This window comes from Myotis nattereri, assembly GCF_964212035.1.
Source record: "Myotis nattereri genome assembly, chromosome: 10".
Lineage (NCBI taxonomy): Eukaryota > Metazoa > Chordata > Mammalia > Chiroptera > Vespertilionidae > Myotis > Myotis nattereri.
The window spans coordinates 35553793-35571970 of record NC_138085.1 but is presented as its reverse complement, the minus strand read 5'-3'; the positions used below and the strand labels follow the sequence as shown (position 1 = coordinate 35571970).

Sequence of the window (18178 nt, the reverse complement as noted above, 5' to 3'; positions counted from 1 at the left end):
AAAAACAAACATGAGGGCAAAACCCTGAAAAGACCTGCAACTACCTCATCGTGGGACAGGCGATGGGCTCTCCAATCCCAGTGGCACAGGCGTGCGGTGGAGCTCTGGGAGCACGAGGACAGGCTGTTTGCACAGCGTTGGGCTCCAGGCAGCCCCGGGGCTGTGGGTCCGGAGCCACACCCACTGTGGGGCTTGCCGCCCCCTCCTCACTCTCCCAGGACCTGCCCCCCTGCCCCTCAGCCACTCAATGTCACACCCACCATGAAGTCTGAAGCACCCAAATCTTACCGCTTGACATCAGGCCTCCACTGCGTGGCGTCACCTGGAGGAGCAGAGCGGCGGACACAGCCAAGCCAGAGAGACCTCGGGTTTCCAACTGCGCCCACGGGAGACAGGCCGAGGGAGGACCAGGCCGTGCTAGCCCAGGAGTTATAGCCGGTGCAAGAGGCCAAGTAGGGGACACATCAAGCCACTAAGTCAGGGCGATGGTGACTCCTGCTTTGGCTTGGCCTTGTTGTCATGGCGACTGAGGTTTCCATTAGGTTCAGGATTTTTCTGCTTCCAAGCGAACTGGTTTTCTTTGGGCTTTTGTTGTTGTTGTTGGAGTTTTTTTGTTCTTTTAAAAGAAACTTAAAAAATTTTCAGAAATAAAGGGTATATGATCAAGACGGGGATAAAGGGAAAGGATTATGAATCTTCGTGGTCGGAAAAAAGGGAGAGGCAAGTTAGGGAGGAGAGGGTGGGTGCATTAAATGCAGCATCTCATGACGTTAGACCAAGCAGAGCTGGCCACTGGAGGCTTGTCTTTGACCGCAACATGCTTCCTTCGGCTCCAGAAGGCACTCTTTCGTTGTTCCGTCGCTAAATTGTCATCTGTGATAACCAAGGGAGGAAGGATCAAAACACAGAAAACAGCAAGTAAATGAACTGAATAATGGACAAATGACGCTACATTCGCCAAATGTATTTGGGAAGTCAGAATCCAGTCCAGCCCAGAAGAGACGGCAACATTCCCCCCAGCACAACCAGCATCAGGGCCCGGTGGACCCTTTCTGCTCGGACTCCAGTCAAGTGTTGGAGTGGCAGCTGGAGCCAGGGCTCCACGTAGCACGAGAGGAGCATTCTGTACTGCTCAAGGAGTGGATGTCTTAGACTGCTTTTCCATTTCCATGGGTTACATTATTAAGCAAGGGTGTTTATTGATGTAGGGGGCAGCTTTCCTTACTCATCTGCTTTTTTGTCCAATGTGTTTTTATTGATTTTCAGAGAGGGGGAGGGAGAGGGAGATAGAAACATCAATGATGAGAAAGATGGATCGGCTGTCTTCTGCACGCCCATACTAGTGTGCCCTGACCGGGAATCAGAAGGTGATCTCCTGGTTCATGGGACAATGCTCCCCCAACTGAGCCACACCAGCTGCGCTTACTCATCCATTTTAATGACAGGCTCCCTGACATCCTGTCTCACACACAACTACCTCCTGCTCCCCTCCAAACACTTAGTGGCATGCTTCTGGCCTGCTGCATGCAGTGAAACAGTCCACCTGGACTCCTCAGTCATAATACTTCTTTTTAAAAAGTCCTCACGGGAGGATTTTTTTTCCATTGGTCTTTAGAGAGAGAGTGGATGGGAGGACGTAGGTGAAGGGAGGGAGAGAGCAAGAGAGGGAAACATCCATGGGAGAGAGATACATCCACTGGTTGCCTCTCTCACAAACCCCAACCGCGGCCAGGATCAACCCTGCAACCGAGGTATGTGCGCTTGACTGGAAATCTAAGTTGCGCCCCTTCGGTCCTTCGATGCTCTAACCACTGAGACAAACGGGCAGGCTCACTAAGAATTCTGGTACCTCTCACAGCCTCTGATGGCAGGATGACTTTGCACATAATGAAAATACCTACCTCTATCTGATACCAAAACACCCTCAAACTCAAGCATTCTTCCAGTGTAGATCGCGCCGCACACTCTCCTCTTGGTTTAGCCCTCACAGCCTTTAAGTCCTAGTCTTATGAGAGCAGACAATTGGTCTAGTGACTTCCTCAACACGTCAATCCATGAACAGAAGGGATTTCTCCAGTCCTGATGGAGGATTCAAGCGCACAGCTGCACCTCTGCTATTTCTTCCCCCGCAGCGCCACCTGCTGACACAGCTCACACCACAGAGAAGGGACCCACTCCTCAGTGCTGGGGCCCCAAGTTGGTTGAGCATCTTCAGGGACCACAGCAGCTTGAAGGGCAGGCAGTGCTCACAGCGGTTCAGAGTTCGGGCCCCAGAACCTGTCAGACGTGGGTTCGGGTCCCAGCTCCAACACTGACTCTCTGGGCCCGCGCTGACCCTGGTCAAGCATTCCTGAGCTCCCCTCCCAGCTCTGAACGGGGGACAGGAATGGAGCCGACCTCCCACGGCAGCTAGAACTCAAGGAGACGGACAAAGTGGGTCAACTACCGAAAGGCTGCTGAGCCCAGAAAGCCCCCTCGCACGGCTGCCGTTACTAACTGCAGCCCCTGACCTGCTCACTCAGGGATCCAAACCACAGCGGGGATCTGTCAAGCAGTTTTTTCTCAGAAGGTTTTGCTGACTCAATTGGGCTGATTATAGCTCATTCATCAACTTAGCCAATCACACAAGTGGACGTGATACATGTCCAAAAGTGTGAGGAGCCAGTATGAAAACCCGAGGCCACAGAACCCTCTGGAGAAAACCAATGCTAACAAGGCAGTAAGCTTCATGATCATTTTCCTGCACGTGAGCGTTTCCCCGACTTCACCTCCTGTGAGACCGGGAACGCAAGCTGCAGCCCCCAGACAGTGTGTCCGCGTGCGCACACTTCATTTCTGCATCTCGAGTGACACAGCAGGACTTGCAGTGGCGACTGCCCCCCGGAACGGCTGCTGCACCCGTCACAGCCACAGGGCGCCTTGTCACGGCCCCGGGTCCTGTCAGGTCCTGTCACCCCAGCCCCTGGGAGCCCACGAGTCTCGGGCCTGGCCCCGTCTTCAGAAAGTCCTAGTGTCCTTCATCAAATTGTTAACTTTCTCAGGGGGCATGTTTGGCAGGTTTATAGGCAAATAGTCAATAAAATGATATTTCAAAGTGAATGTGAAAACTAAACCACCTTTCAGTCAATGGCTTTGTTTAATCGGTTCTAAGAGGACCCCTCCCCCCCCCCCCCCCCCGCAACCTTCCATCTCTGAAATCAGGGTGCAGCTTGGAGCATCCCTCCCAGTCACTGTCGGCTGGTGGCGATTCTGACAAAACCCTCACTGCCACCACCCGATCACTTTCTTTCTATGAGCACAAAATCGGGCAGCTGACAGCTGACAGCCTCTTAGATCCCAGGAAACACAGGCAGCACATGCAGCTACAAATCCACTGTGGAGCCAATGGCTCACTCCCATCACAGCCCTCAATGAGCAGGTCCAGCGCCCCCTGGTGGGAGGACTCAGGGCCAGGTCAGGTGGGAGAAGAGAACCACCCCTGCTTTTCAGAGCAACAGCAAGAGCAGAGCCCGAGCCTGGCTGAAGGCCTGGCAGATGTCCACGACGGGTTACATGGGGGCTCCCCCGACAGAAATGGCTAATCCGAGGCCTGGCAGAGACAAGGAGCCCCAAACACATCCTCTCCTGAGCGTGTCTCCGCGGTAACTGTCTGGAGATCCGCTCTGGATATCCGAGGACCCACTACAGTGTACGTGATGGGGAGGCTCCTCATGCTGAAGGAACTAAATGGTTCTGGATGAAACTGCCGCCACAGTGACGTGGGCTTACATGTTCTACCTGGGTGTTCACACACCTGAGGGGGCAGACGGGGGCGTGCGGAGCCCCCTTCAGGCTCCAAGCACACGTGTGCGCACCCAGCTCGCATCTCGTCGGTTCTGCCCTGACCTTGAGGAAGGTCTGAGATCCTCCCCTTCACTGCCCTCCTGCAGCCAGGCCAGCCCCTCCTACCTTTTGGTGGGGGCCCACTGCGGGCGTCTCCCTTCTCCTCCCAGTATGAGCACGATGGGGTGGCCTCCAGGGGCCCAGGACGGCCATCTGCGGGTGACTTGGCTTGTCCTCGAGAGCGGTCTCTCTGGCGTTGGAACAATTTGAGGAAGGCTCTGGCTCCATTCCAGCGCTTTTTCCTATTAGGAGTAGAGGGTTAGGACACTGCCAACCCCCACTGCCCCTCCAGCCGGGGAAGCGGCCCTTCCCTTGGGGTTCAGCACCAGGTTCCCCACGAATCTACATCGCCAGCACCAGGATCATCGCATGTGGCCTCAGGGCGTGGGGCACCATTGGCAGTTCATTCGCACAGACCCAGGGACGGGAGAAGCGCTCCCTGTGGCAGAAACCCGCACTAGCCTCTCAGGAAACAGAACCTCACATGCAGCCTCCACTCTGCGTCACCGGGAGGCACCGGGAGAGGTGCTGTGCTCATCTAGGTGTGTTGGCAACTGTGCATCCCAGGGCCATGTCTGGGAGAGTCAGGGCCTCCTCATTTCCCGCTGGAGCTCCCAATAGGTGAGACAGGCGGGCAGACTTAGCCCCTTCCGGGCACTGAGGAATCTGGGTGAGGGGGGAACAGGGTGGGCCCAGTGGGCCATGTGGATGAAAAAGAGTGGACACTGGCTGGTGTTCCCCAGGGGTTAGAGCAGTGGCCAAGCACTGAAGGGTCAAGGGTTTGATTCTGGGTCAAGGGATTGTACCTGGGTTGCAGTTTTATCCCTGGGCCCACTAGGGGCGTGTGCTGGATGGCAACCAATCAATGTGTCTCTCATATTGATGTCTCTCTCATTGATGTCTCTCTCTCTTCCCCCCAACCCTTTGTTCCCCTCTACTCTCTCCAAAAATCACTGAAAAAAAATCCTCATGTGAGGATTAAGCAAAATTAAAATAGCCCTAGCCGGTTGGGCTCAGTGGGTAGAGCATCACTCTATGGACTGAAGGGTTCTGGGCTCCATTCTGGTCAAGACTCAATTCCCGGTGGGGGGTGTGCAGACTCAATTCCCGGTGGGGGGTGTGCTGGTAGCAGCCAATTAATGATTCTCTTTCATCACTGATGTTTCTCTCTCTCACCCTCAGCCTTCTTCTCTGAATTCAGTTAAAATATACTAATATATATACATATACATACATATATATATATATATATATATATATATATATATATATATAGTAAAATAAAAACGAATCAATGAAAACAGTGAACTGAAAGGGTCATACAGTGCAGCTAACCGGAAAGGGAGGCATTCTAATGTCACAAGAAGAACCGCAGCTGGTTCTAATCCTGGCTCTGCCACAGAGCGACACTGTGCTGACTCAACTTGAGTACTTTCCTCATCGAGGCCTCAATGTCCCCGCCAACACAAGGGACAGGAGGAGCGTGGTAAATTATGTGGTTTTGTGATGTCAACAGAGAGCCCTTGCAGGATTCATGGTGATTTGCCCTCAAGGCTGGTCTGGGGCAGGATAATCTGAAGGCCCAGCTCCTGGGGCTCAGGCCCGGACGCAGGAGACGGCCTGCTGATCAGAAGCCCTCAGCCTGGGGGACCGAGCCGCCCGCCACCGGGGCTGCTGCTCTGCAGAAGGGAACGTGTTTGAGAACCACCCTGGCGTCCAGAGAATCCAGAGGAATGTAGGGAAGACCAAGAGGTTCCTGTGACTGAAGTCCATGGGTGCTGGCCCAGGTGTCCGGCCCACGCTTCCTTCCCAAAACAGAAACATGGCTTTCTAGGTCCTGAAACCTGGAGACACAGCCTGATAGTCCTGCTTCAGTGGCTCTAATCCAGACTCTCTGCCCCTTCAACCGGACATGGCAGCTGGCATTCGCCACCCTCAGAGGATAACCCCGAGGAAGGCCGGAAAGAAACTCTCAATTCTTTCAGAGCTGGGAGGGAGGTGCGCTCAGGGGACCTGCCCTGGAGGGGAAGGTGCGGGCCCCACACACTGGGCACTGCTCCACATGGCTTTCCCCACTCGTGAAAGAGCAGCTTCCTGTTCTGAGCTGAAGTTCCTGCTGCTGAAATCAACTCACTTCCTAGGAGCAGGACACTGAGCCTCCTTTGGAGCCCCAATTCTGTCCTCTTCCGCCTCTCCTGTAGGCATAGTCTGCCGGGTGTCGCTGGAAACAGAGGAGAAAGAAAGAACAGTCTGGTTTTATATAAAACGTGTCAAGGGACTCATCGGCCCTGGCTGGGACCTGGCCCAGAAGGGCCGGCATTTTCCGGGGACTCGGACATCACGGTGCTCATGACCGTCAAGCTCGCCGAGGGGGGAAGATGGGGAGGGGAGCTTGTGGCGTGGGTCCGGGAACCCTAACACGTGAGGAGACCTGCTGTAGCACCAAGGAGCAGGCTGGACCACATCTCAGGAGAGCAAGCCCCGAACCATGTGCAACTCAGGATGGCAAACCCGTGGGCCTTGACGGCAGAGACCCTGGCTTCCTTGCTTGAACATGAGTCCCCTGGATCGAGGCAGCAGCTCAGGCTCCTTTGGCCATGAGGCTGTCGAGGTCCCACCTAAGACGCGGGCTTTTCTGAGACTTCACCGTGCAGTGAGCAGCTGTGAAAAGCGATGACTCGCAAACCGCTGGGCCCAGGACCACCGACCCTGACCTGCTCCCAGCGGCCTTGGCTCGGCATCTGTTCTTCTAGTCTGTGTTCCCCTCTTCCCTCAGCCGTGCTGCTGGGCCTTATGCTAGAGCGCTTTCCTGTCTGGCTCTGCCCGACCCCCACCACTAGGCACACAAATTCACACAAGACAGGCCCCCAACCCGCCCCGGGCTGGGAAGACTCCACTCGGGGCAGCTCAGGAAGCCTGCCCACTCCCTGCCTCCTGCACACACTGTCTAATGCAAAACCTTCATCAGATCATCCCCCTGGGTACCAGGCCCCGATGCTTCTAGTTGGCACCTACCCAACCTCTGCTGGTCATTGGGACCCGCTGTGCTGTAGAGAGCCAACTCAGGCCACGGTCATTACTACCCCAAACTACAGTGTGGCTTTGCCTGTAAACCATCCTGGGTAGGTGGCGAGCCAGCTGTAAACGAGCAGAAGAACCCGGGAGAAAAGTGAAGCAGCACCGTGACCCCGCGGGACTGGGACAGTGCCCCTGTGGCCACTGTGACCGTGTCCCTCTGTCCCTCCTGGCCAGCCACTCCCCATCACAAGGAAGGACAGTCCCACAGCTCAGCACCGAAGGGTGAAGACCACCCTGGGCCCACCAGATGCATCTCGGGTCACTTGACTGCCAACCCCAAGGTTTCCAGCACCAAGCCTCTTCCTCCTGCCTCCTCTCTGGCAGCTCCCTCGGCCCTTAGACCAGCCTCCCGTAAACACTCACTCCCAGGGAATCTGACTCCTTAGCAAGGCATGGAGGCCTTCCCCATCTGAGTGCCCCCTGCTCCAGCCTTCCCTCCTGCCACTGCCTGCACCTTCCCTGCACCCCGACCACCCGTGCTCCACCTTCACGTCCCCCCAAATCCCGCCCCCCCCCCCCCCGGCTAGCCATGTCCCCATCCGGGTCAGCTGCAGAACCCCAACTCCGACACCACGCTTCCTTCTCCGCCTCCTTGAAGCTCCTCAACATCTGTCTGCTGGGCACACAGCTCTGCTCACACGCCATCACTCCTGCCTGTGCGTGGCCACCAGGTCACTGGTTGTGTGCACCTCGCAGGGCCTCCGCCACAGCCAGGTCCGTGTCATGTCAGCAGAGGGAGGACAACTGGGGCGCACCCACAACCCTCTCTCCAGCCCCTCAAGCGGAAATCAGACAGAGAACGGGCTCAACCCGCGACCTGGATGGCTTCCCTAGGTACCTCTCTTTACCTCTGTCATCATTTTTAAACTGAGCTTAATTCCAAAAGCAGATTAAGAAGCGGCTGGCAGTGGGCCATGTCGTTGAAGCCAGCAAAATCCAACCACCGCTCCTTGCAGAATTCTAGAGCCATTCCGGGGAGAGGAGAGCAGGGTCCACTGGGAAGATGGTCTGTTCCCTTGCCCTGGGGACACCAGTTCGCCGGCGGGCTCTCTGCCCAGAACGTGGAGGCCTGGGCGTGGAGCTGGAAGCCCGCAGCCCTGTGCGGACAGGTGTCGGTCACCCCTCCCCCTTACACGTTCTCAGTGCAGTGCTGGTCCCATGCGTCCAGGAGGCTCTGGTTCAGCTCTTCCAAGGTGTCTATCTCCCTCCTCAGGCGATGTTTCTCCTCTTGCCAGTCCTTTGTCTCACGGGTGAGCGACTGAAACACAGATCAACAATGTCCTCAACACCACGGGCCCCTGTGACTCCACTGCTGGGAAACTGCTCCCAAAAGGAGAAAAGGGCCACGTGCATGAACATGGCCATTTCGGCATGAGCTTCACCAGTCACAGGAATCAACACAGCCAATGACATGGGGATGGCCGAGTGCACCGGCCAGTCGCGCAGCCCTGCCCACGTGTGGCCACTGAGCACTGAAAACACAGCCAGTCTGAGCAGAGAGGCGCCATCAGTGCAAAATGTACGAGAGGCTCTGAGAACTTGACAGCCATTTTTAAAAAGAATGTAAAGTATCTCATTAGGAAGCAGCCCAAAGGGTGTGGCTCAGGTGGTGGAGCGGCCCCCCATGCACCAGGAGTTCACAAAAGAGATGCCTGGTCAAGGAACATGCCCAGGATGAGGGGTCGATCCCCAGTAGGGGGCGTTTAGGAGGCAGCCCATCAGAGGTTCTCTCTCTTCACTGAAGTTCCCATCCCTCTCTCCCTCTCCCTTCCTCTCTCTGACATCAGAAAAATAAATGCCGGGCTGGATAGGAATTCGGGGCTGAGGTTGCTCAACTCTCCACCCAGAACATCATCAGGCTGGAGTGGCGGGAAAGCCCAAGCTTTGGCTTCAAACAAACTGAGTTCAGACCCAACCTCAGAGGATGCGGATGGGCGCCAGCTCACAAAAGCATTGTGAGAATTCAGTGAGATGACACGGGGAGCACAGAGCAAAGAGCTCAGCCGCGAGGACAGAATGAAAACAGCACTTAGCTGCTTCCATGCACCCCCCCCACCCCCCCACCCCCCGGCCCCCGGGCCTGCGAAAAGGAAAGGTCAGGCCCTAACCAGTTTAGCACAGTGGAGAGAGCATTGGACTGCGAACTAAAGGTCCCAGGTTCGAATCCGGTCAAGGACACATGCCCAAGTTGTGGGCTGGCACCCCGCGGGGGTGGCGCAGGAGGCAGCGGAACCACGATTCTTTGTCCTCATAGATGTTTCCATCTCTCTCTCCGTCTCCCTTGTTCTCTCAAATCAAGAAAAATAGATTTAAAAAATACAAAAGCAAAGGTTGGTGAGAGGTCTTTTCTAACACATCCCCTCCAGCCAAGGTGCTTGTCCCCGTTAAATGCCTCTTTCTTCCTCTCGGCCTCTGGGTGACATTCCCACACAGTCTTTGGGCACAGATGCCAATGAGGACCCACTCCGACCTGGCTGAGCCCCAGGCTGTCAGCCCTGGGCTCAGGCCCGGTGTCCTGAGGCCCACCAGCCCCCGGCCTCACCTCACACTGCTTGCTCAGCTTGGTGAGCAAGATTTCCTTGGGCAGTTGCTCCGCCTTCAGGTCTTGGAACTCGGCCTCCCAGATCCGCATCTTCAGCTCCACCTCCTCTATGGAGTCCTGCAGCTCCTGCCTGTGGGAGTGTAGCTCCTCCTGCTCAGCCTGAAGCAGCTCAATCCAGGAAGTGAGCCTGCGGGTGGAGAGCCACATGGTCCAGGGCTCAGGAGCACTCCCAGCCGCTGTCCCACGTACACCTCAATCACACCCCCATCCTCTCTGGGCCTCAAGTTTTCCCCTGTGGAAATGAGGGCTGAGCACATTCAGAGGTTCTTAAACTGTGTCCGTTGGGGTTCTATGCGGCCACCCTGGCTGCCACACTCTGGGCTGGGACACAGGACAGGCAGGCTCAGACACAATTCAACAGAGCAGCCTGTGAAAAATCCTTCCCATGGAAGGCTTTGCATGTCTGCCTCCTTGGAAAAAGGGTTCTTCGACTGAAACACTTTTGATAAACTTGGAATCAGATCATCTTTGCTCTGAAACTCTGCCTTTGCCCAGCTCTTCTCCCCAATTCCAAGTCCCTTTCTGATTCCAACTCCTGATACAAATAAGAGATTCTGGAGCATTATGTAAAGCCACTGACATCATCATCATCATTATCATCAGCATAATTACCCGACTGGCTTTCCAGGAGTAAGGGTTCTACCTGAAATCTCAATGACCAGAGGCTCATGGACTCCATGTGAACACAGGTGGGCCCTGTGAGGCCCACACAGTCTCCGTGATTTAATTTAAAGTAATTAGTTATTCAATATTTCTAAAAATGTTCCGTTTCACATCAACATTCAGCTACCGAGATTCTGGGAGGGTGGGGAGAAAGCATCAAGCAAAGGCCCTGGCAGGGGCAGCTCAGCAGTGATAGCATCAGCCTGTGTCCGGAATGGTCACGGGTTGGATTCCCAGTGGCATGTCCCTGGGCTGTGGGATTGCTCCCCGGCATAGAGGGGAGTGTGCTGTAGGCATCCAATAGATGTGTCTCTCCCATCGCTGTTTCTCTCTCCCCCTCCCTCCCTCCCTCCCTCCCTCCTTCCCTCCCTCCCTCCCTCTCTCTCAGAAGGGCAATGGAAAAAGGATCCTGGGGTGAGGGTTAAATAATAAGAAGAATAAAAAAGTAGAAACAAAAGGATGGCCTGGCAGCCCGGGTCCGCCCCGCAGCTGACCGCCTTCAGAGGGTGTGTATTCTCCACGAGGGCCTGCCCTGCCGCTGACACTCCCTGCCCACCTGCTGGACCTGCCTGGCCCCGCAGGCACCTGACTGTGTAGCCCCAAACATATTAAAACAAGGCTGTGCGAAGGAAGGCTTCACGTGGTCAGGCCACTGGGCTGAGACAAGACCTGGATTTGAGTCCTGACTGGGCCACTGCACTCAGGACTGGCCCAAACAAGTTATTGAATCTCTCTGAGCCTCTTTCCTCATCTGTTTGAAGAGAAGGATAAAAACGCAGTCAGTTCTCAGGATTCGCGGTATAATGTCCTATGGAGCCCCCGCGAGCACGGAGCAGTGTAGACTGCAACTGTCCCCACCAGTTCCTGTGAGTCTCTGGCCACATTTCTGCCAACCAATCAAGACATAAGGACGCTTTGTGCCATATGCTCACTGGGACAGCCTACAGCACCAGACCTCGGGCCGGAACGACCCTCATGTGCCACTCGGATATTTTCCCTGAGGCTCAGCGCAGCGTGCACTTGGGACACTAGACAGCACTGCAGCACTCCATCTGGGGGCCATTTCAAACAGCGACATCGCCACCAAAAAGCAAGAGAAGAGGACTCCATGGCACTCCATGGACCACAGAAGGGACGCTCGTGTGCAGTGTGAGAGCTGAAACAGGCAGGAGTCAGAGACTTGTTCAACCGCAGCTGCAAATGTGCACATCAGGCGATTCCAAGATCTCGCCCTATGGACAGGCCCCTGACAGGCCATGGGGACCGATGGGGGGTGACAAGTGCATCTCAGCGAGGAGGTGAGTTCGCCAACAGGGAACGCGGGAATGACGGGGAGCAAGCATATGTCCTTCTGGAATGGCTGGTGAGAGAGGATGAAGATGGCCGTGCCCGACACAGTCATCCCCATCATCCATGTGGGAGGGGCGGTCACACACTCCTGGACGATGCTCCATCCCAGCCACCAGCTGGAGGCCCTTCCCTCCTGACCATCAGCTGTGACCGTGACAGGGCAGGTGAAAGGGCACCATGACCAGGGGACTCCCCTGAGCTGAGCGCAGCGGGAGCTGAGGGAGCTGGTGTGACTGAAGGCGGCAGGTGCTGCTGCAGGGGCGGGCGGGTACCTGTCGTTCTCCTGCCGCAGCCTCTCCTCCTCTCCGCTGTTCTCTATGGCGGCGGCCAGGGCCTTGGCCTCCTGCTCCTGCTTCAGGGCCTCCTGGCCTTTGGGCACCGGCTTCTCCTGCTGCCCCGGCTCCTCCAGCTCCCTCTCCTCGGCCCCCTGTTGGTTCTGGGGGCACAGACAGGAAGGATCCTCCTGCCCAGAGGGAAAAGGTGAGGAAGCCTCACTGGGTGCAGGCCCCGGGGAGCAACAGACCCCATATCCCTGAACCCCCACACACACTGAGGGGCCAAGAGCAGGGCAAGTGCAGACCCCAGAAGAGCAGGGACCCTCGGGGCAGGCAGCACCCGCCGTGCTGAGCGCGGTTTCCCCAGCACTGAAGGAACTGCGCTGGCCGGGCCCACATGGTGCTACGGGAGCCCTGTGCCCTCTCCACACTCGGGACCTTTAGGGGCACAGGATGCCCGCTCTCTGGATCAGCTCCTTGGCTGCCCTCTGTGACCACATGTAAAAGCCTATTTTTTTAAAAGGACATAGAGATCAACCAAAGGACTTCTATGCCAGCATATAGGCCTAACCAATGGACACGGACAACACGGGGCTGAGAGCATGAGTTCCCTCCCCCCACCAATAGGGGGCAATGTGGGGATATGGACACATATGTAATAACTTAATGGACTGTGGTGGCTGGTGAGCAAGGAGGCATGGAGGAGTGCGCTTGCCTCTGCGGCTGGGACTCTCCGCGGGGATGTGGGTGTCCTCAGGAGCGCCAGGGCCCGGCTGAGATGGCAAAGGCCGAGGGCAAGCGGTGTCCTCAGAAGAGCCAGGGCCCGGCTGAGAAGGCAGCGGCCGAGGGCAAGCGGGCCCCAGCAGAAAAGCACCTGGAGGCGGACGCCGCAGCGGGGTGCTGGGTGGGCAGTGGAAGAATCGCGAGCCCCAGGCCGCCCCCGCACTGCTCGCTGCAGGACCTGCGGGTGGAGATGCTGGTGGGTATCTGTGCCTCGCTCCCCGTCACCGCCCTGGCCAGCCTGGCCCAGGTCTGCACCAAATTCCGCCGCACCCTGCACACCGACAACATCTGGAGACAGCGCTGCCGGGAGGAGTTTGGCGTTTGTGAAACCTTGCAGAATCTGGAGGCAGTAGGCACGTCTTACCGAGAAGTCTATGCGAAGCTGTTCCACCCAGACAGACACATTTTGGGTTTGTGGGGGCGAGATACTGAGGTCTATAAAACACTGCTCCATGTAGCGGTGGACGGCTTAGGCATTACTGGTTGGACGTACAGGCCTGGTCCGAACACCCATGTGGACGGCCCACTGCAATTCAAGCCCGCGTTCCGAATCCGCCTGACGGAGCGGAAATCAGCCACGGTGGAGTGCATGGAAGGCCGCCACCGCAGGCCCCACAGCCGCCACCTGCAGATTCGGAAGGACAGGCTCGCCAGCCAGTGCCAGAAGAGAGACCACCGAAGGGATTCACCCACGCGGCTTAGGGAGGAATTCGGGACGGCGGGCGCTGATATGGAATGTCACAGTCAGTGCGGCATCACTGCCGGACCTACCGCCGCCTCTACCTCCCGCCCAGCCACCCGGACCACCTCATCAGGCCAGGCCTCTTCCAAGTCAAATGCGATCGGATCCCTTGGGCCTCATGATTTTCATGCTCAGCTTCCATGGGAAGTGTGCAAGGCTCACGCACAGCACGGGAATCGCATTCCACATATTAAGATCCACCTCACGTGCCGCATCCAGCTGCGAGATGGCGAGATCTTCCACGACTTCCACGGGCTCTCCTGCGTGGTCCGGGAGATGGAGGAGCAGGTGCTCCGGGAGCAGCACCAGCAGCAAGAAGACGGGACCGAGGAAAGCGAGGGCCATGGCTGGCAGAGCCCTGCCCAGCCCAGCGTCGGGGAGTCCGGAGCTGCAGCTGCAGAGGAGCAGCCTGTCCCGTTTGCTCTGCCTGTGGGTGTGAGCCCAAGGGACCAGAACTACCCCCGGAACTGCAGGATGTGTTTCTATGGTGTGGAAACTGTTCCCGTATGTCCCTCACACTGGCGCTACCCTGGAGTCGTCATCCTGTTCGATGAGAACCACTTGGGGTTCATCGATCTGGAGGAGAAATCCTTCATCCTGTTTGGCAGAGTCCAGAACACCTTCCAGAATGTGGAGGCAGCATCCCCGCAGGCCTTCCTGGAGATGCTCAAGAACATTCACCCCCGACCACGTTTACCACCCGAGAGGATATTTGTTGTTTACAGAGAGTGGGGGAGAGAGGGAAAGAAAGAAAGAATTGATGTGAGAGAAACACATCAGTTGGTTGCCTGATGCCCAAGCCCGGAACAGGGCCAGGCTAGGTAGAAGCCAGCAATTGAGGTAGAAATAAACCTTAAACCAGTGGTTCTCAACCTTCCTAATGCTGCGACCGGTTAATACAGTGACTCATGTTGTGGTGACCCCCAATTTCATTGTTACAAATTGAACATAATAAAAGCATAGTGATTAATCACACACAAAAAATAATAACTTAATCAATAAAAATATTTTAAAAAGAAAAGAAAAAGAAAAAGTACATAGAACAGCAGTCAGGATACAGAATATCTGAACAACACTAGCAGCCAACTGACCTGATATTTACGGAACAACCATCGAATGGGCACAGCCAGCAGCACCGCCCTCCTCCTCCCCTCAGTCCTGTCAGCCACCACCAAGATGGCCAGTGTCCCTGGGAGGCAACACCTGCCCCCGCGGCCGGCAGCGGCTGAGAATTGCTGGTCTGAGCTGCAGCTGAGCGAGGGAACTGGTCACCCAGGAATCACTGATCAATGACCAGGACACGGCTGTGATCCCGGAGGCTCCCTCGGGCAGGCGGGGGCGCCAGGGGGACATGCGCTCTGGAGGGCCTACCTGCGTGGCCCTGGAGGGCCTCACGGTGTTGGCGATGTTAGACTGGAGTTCTCCCTCCAGCTCTTCCTTTTGGCTGTTGGCCTTGTCCTGGGTGAGTTGGGTCCCCAACTCTTCCAGCTGCAGAGCCAAAGACCCAGCCCGTGCCACAGTCAGCTCACAGAGTGACCTTGGCTGGAGAGCAAACCCCAAACCTGTCACCCCACGGGACACCTGGCCACCGGCTTGCCCGTCTATTCCGGACACCGCCCACCGTTACCTCTTTCCGGAGCTGCTGGTTCTCCTCCTGCAGCGTCTTTACTGTGCCCCGGAGGGCATGGGTATTCTCCTCCAAATCAGTGATCCGCGTGCAGGCTGAAGAGCAAAGTGGAGTCAGAGCCCAGCTTCCAGGGCCTCCACTTCCCCTCTCTGACTCTGGCCCCGAGAGGACCATCCCCCCAGACGGCCACCCGCCACCCCGAGGCCAAGGTGTGAGGGCCGGGGATGGTCAGCTGGGTGTCGTACACAAGGTGCTGCCGCTGTTGGTTGTGGCCCCTGTGCTGGCTCAGCTGGGGGCCGGTAGGGGAGCCATCCAGAGCTTAAGAAGAAGGCAGGTGACCGTGGAGAGGCCAAAGCAGAAGTTCCAGACGGTGGAACTGCTGGAACCACTTTTTACCGAGTTCTAACCTGACTGTCTAGTCAAGGATTTCAGAGACTCACAGAGACGGCAAAGACATGGCATGGTCCGGGCCAGCCGTCAGAGTGGGGGGGTCTGGGTGGCTCAGCTGGGGAGTGGGAGGCACGGTCATTGCCCAGTATGCCTGCGGGGGGTAGCGGATCTGGGGCGCGTGTGTCGAGGACTTGCCACCCGTGGGTGAGGTCCTTCGGGAGGAGAGGTCACTGAGCAGCCCCTGCCCAGGGAGACAGAGAGCAGACTGCACCCATCTGCCCGAGGAGGACATGAACGGAGGAAATCAGCCCAGGCCTCTGTTATAATGCAGGTGAGTGAGCACTGGGGAAGCTCCTGCCATCCAGAGCTTTCAATCCCCCACGGACAGATCTAAGACAGCCTCTGGGGTCAGCGTGCTGTCATCTGGAAGCTCCCGGGACTGTCCACACAGGCGCTGAGAAATCTGAATCTGCTTACTTGTAGTTCATGTCCTGACTTTGAGGCTGCTTGGCCCCTCATGTTCCCCTTGGGGAGAATGGCAATGAAACGGTCCCAAATGGCCCCTGAATCACACCCTACTGACTTGGGCTGAGGGTGGGCTGACCCAGGAGATTCAGAGCCAAGGGCTCAGCTCCCTGGGTGAGAGAGAAGCCACAGCCAGGCTGGCTCCCCGGCGCCAGGGGCTGCTGCCTACCTTCTTTCAGCAGCTCCAGCTCCCAGCTCAGGTGGGCGGGCTGGTTCCTCCTCTGGACCTGTTCAGCCTCGAGGGCCATGATGTCCCCCAGCAGCTCCTCAAGGAACTGCTGGGGGATGTGTCCACGATCCTAGTGCAGGAAGAGGGGTGGGGTGAGGATGCGCACCATGGAACCCGCTGGCCTGCCCCGCCCCAGTGCAGCTACCCTCATTCCCCAGGATGAAGGGCCTCCATGCACCTGCTCACTTCCTAGAGCACAGCTGCACAGAAGGGACTCCAACACAGGGTCCTGCTGGGAGACCTACAGCCACTAAAGGACATGCTGACCCGTGGTAGGCAATGAAGACCCATGAGGCCTCTGTGGTGTCTGAGCAAAGTGACGCACAGCACAGGGCTGTAAAGCAGGTGACAGGAGGACGGGCGGCTCTCAGGCCCCTTAGCTGGTTTACCATGTCTTGGAAAGGCCGTAGGGACTCCCAAATCACAGCTCGGCCCACATCCTAGTTGCCAGCAGAGACCCTTATTGCCAGTCACCCACCTACATCCATCCTTACAGAAAGCAACACAGCAGTCAGGCCATATCCGTTTGTTTGTTGTTGTTTTTTTAACATCCTATAGAATAAAAGCCTAATATACTAAGTGTCCGGTCATCCATTCAACCAATGAAAGCATAATACACGAATGATATGCTAAGGCTCTAAACAGCTTGCTATGACGTGCACTGACCACTGGAGGGCAGACGCTGCAACGGGCAGGTTGGCTTGCTGCTGGGGTCTGGCTGATTGGGGCTGAACTAGACAGGCCAGACATGCCCTGGGGCCCTCCCAGGGTCCCTCCCCACTAGCCAACCTCCTGTGTCCCTCCCCGCCCTCATCATACACCAGTGGAGTCCCACTGCCTCGCCTATGCCCTCTCGCAATCTGGGACTCCTCAGGGGCCATCAGAGAGCCAGTTTCAGCCGAATTCCCGTAGGCCAGGCCAAGGGACCCCAATTGTGCATGAATTCGTGCACTGGGCCGCTAGTATATATATATTTCTTTTAAATATACTTTTATTGATCTCAGAGAGGAAAGGAGAGGGAGAGATAGACACATCAATGATGAGAGCGAATCATTGATCGCCTGCTTCCCACAAGCCACCCCTGGGCATGGAGCCCACGACCTGTGCATTGGCCCGGCCAGGCAGGCCCTGTCTCTTTTGAGGGCCTTCACTGCTGCCCACTTAAGCCACTGAGCTTAGCATATGACTCTTCGCTGGTAGCAGGTCACTGTGTCGGCAGCAGCCCCCGCCCAGTAGCAGAAAATCAGAGAAGGGCACCACATAAACCTAAAGCTGCCCCCATCTGTTGTACACAGGATGTGAGAGTGTCTGACATGCACAGCCTCGTCTGGTTGGACGAGCGCACCTGCTGACAAGTGCGGGACTTCCCTGAGCCCGTTTCCCTAACTAGGAAGGGGTGGGGCTAAGATCTATCCCAGGTGTGAGGGCTGAGCCTCGGCCTCTCAATTCCACGGTCACTCCGCTGATCTGGGAGCTGGAAATAAATGGCTGTTCCGGTGAGTTTTTGTTCAACACCCAGTTCCTAGGTGAACAGGTCACACACAACCTCTTGGAAAACCAACAGCCCTGGGCAGTTTCCCGGAAATGAGGGCTAAGGCACAGCAAACGGTACTATGGGCCCTTGGGTGTCAGGCACATGCTGGGTGTGGGACGCCATGGCTGGTCCCTCCCAGGCCCCCTCAGGGGAGGAGTCCGCGGGGCCTATTCCGGTCCCAGGGCCCAGCACACACGGGGAGCCGGTCAGCTCTTTCCCCTCATCTCTGCTCCCGCCCAGGAGCCCTCCCAGAACCACTGGGCTGAGTCTCCCCCGAGCGCCTTCACAGTTTGGGAACACGCATGCACCCAACGTGTCCCTTGCTCTCGGTGGCAGTTTCCCCAGGCTGGCCCCACACACGCTTCTAACAACTGGGAGTGGGCGGTAGCTCCTGCTTTTCCATCTCGTGTTCCCTTTCCCGCACCGGCCAGAACCCAAGGTTCTTGGTAGAAGGGAAGCCGTGGACCTGCTGCCAGTGGACACGGTTCTGGTCAAAGC

At 56.8% G+C, this 18178-nt stretch overlaps 1 protein-coding gene and 1 pseudogene across 2 annotated transcripts; one reads left to right on the top strand and one right to left on the bottom strand.

Annotated features, from left to right (window-relative positions):
- Window positions 1-588: 588 nt before the first annotated feature.
- LOC308526426 (protein Daple-like) lies at window positions 589-11303 on the bottom strand (the record flags this gene model as incomplete). The annotated part of the gene is made up of 6 exons (XM_081101537.1): window positions 589-861; window positions 3949-4124; window positions 6017-6103; window positions 8094-8218; window positions 9503-9689; window positions 11296-11303. The coding sequence occupies 6 exons, from the start codon at window positions 11301-11303 to the stop codon at window positions 749-751; spliced, it is 696 nt and encodes a 231-aa protein (XP_080957663.1). The 3' UTR covers window positions 589-748.
- A 1244-nt stretch (window positions 11304-12547) lies between these two features.
- Window positions 12548-17498, top strand: LOC308526424 (F-box only protein 31-like; annotated as a pseudogene). The gene is made up of 3 exons: window positions 12548-12604; window positions 12671-14089; window positions 17442-17498. The product of its transcript is annotated as an F-box only protein 31-like (transcript).
- Window positions 17499-18178: the final 680 nt, after the last annotated feature.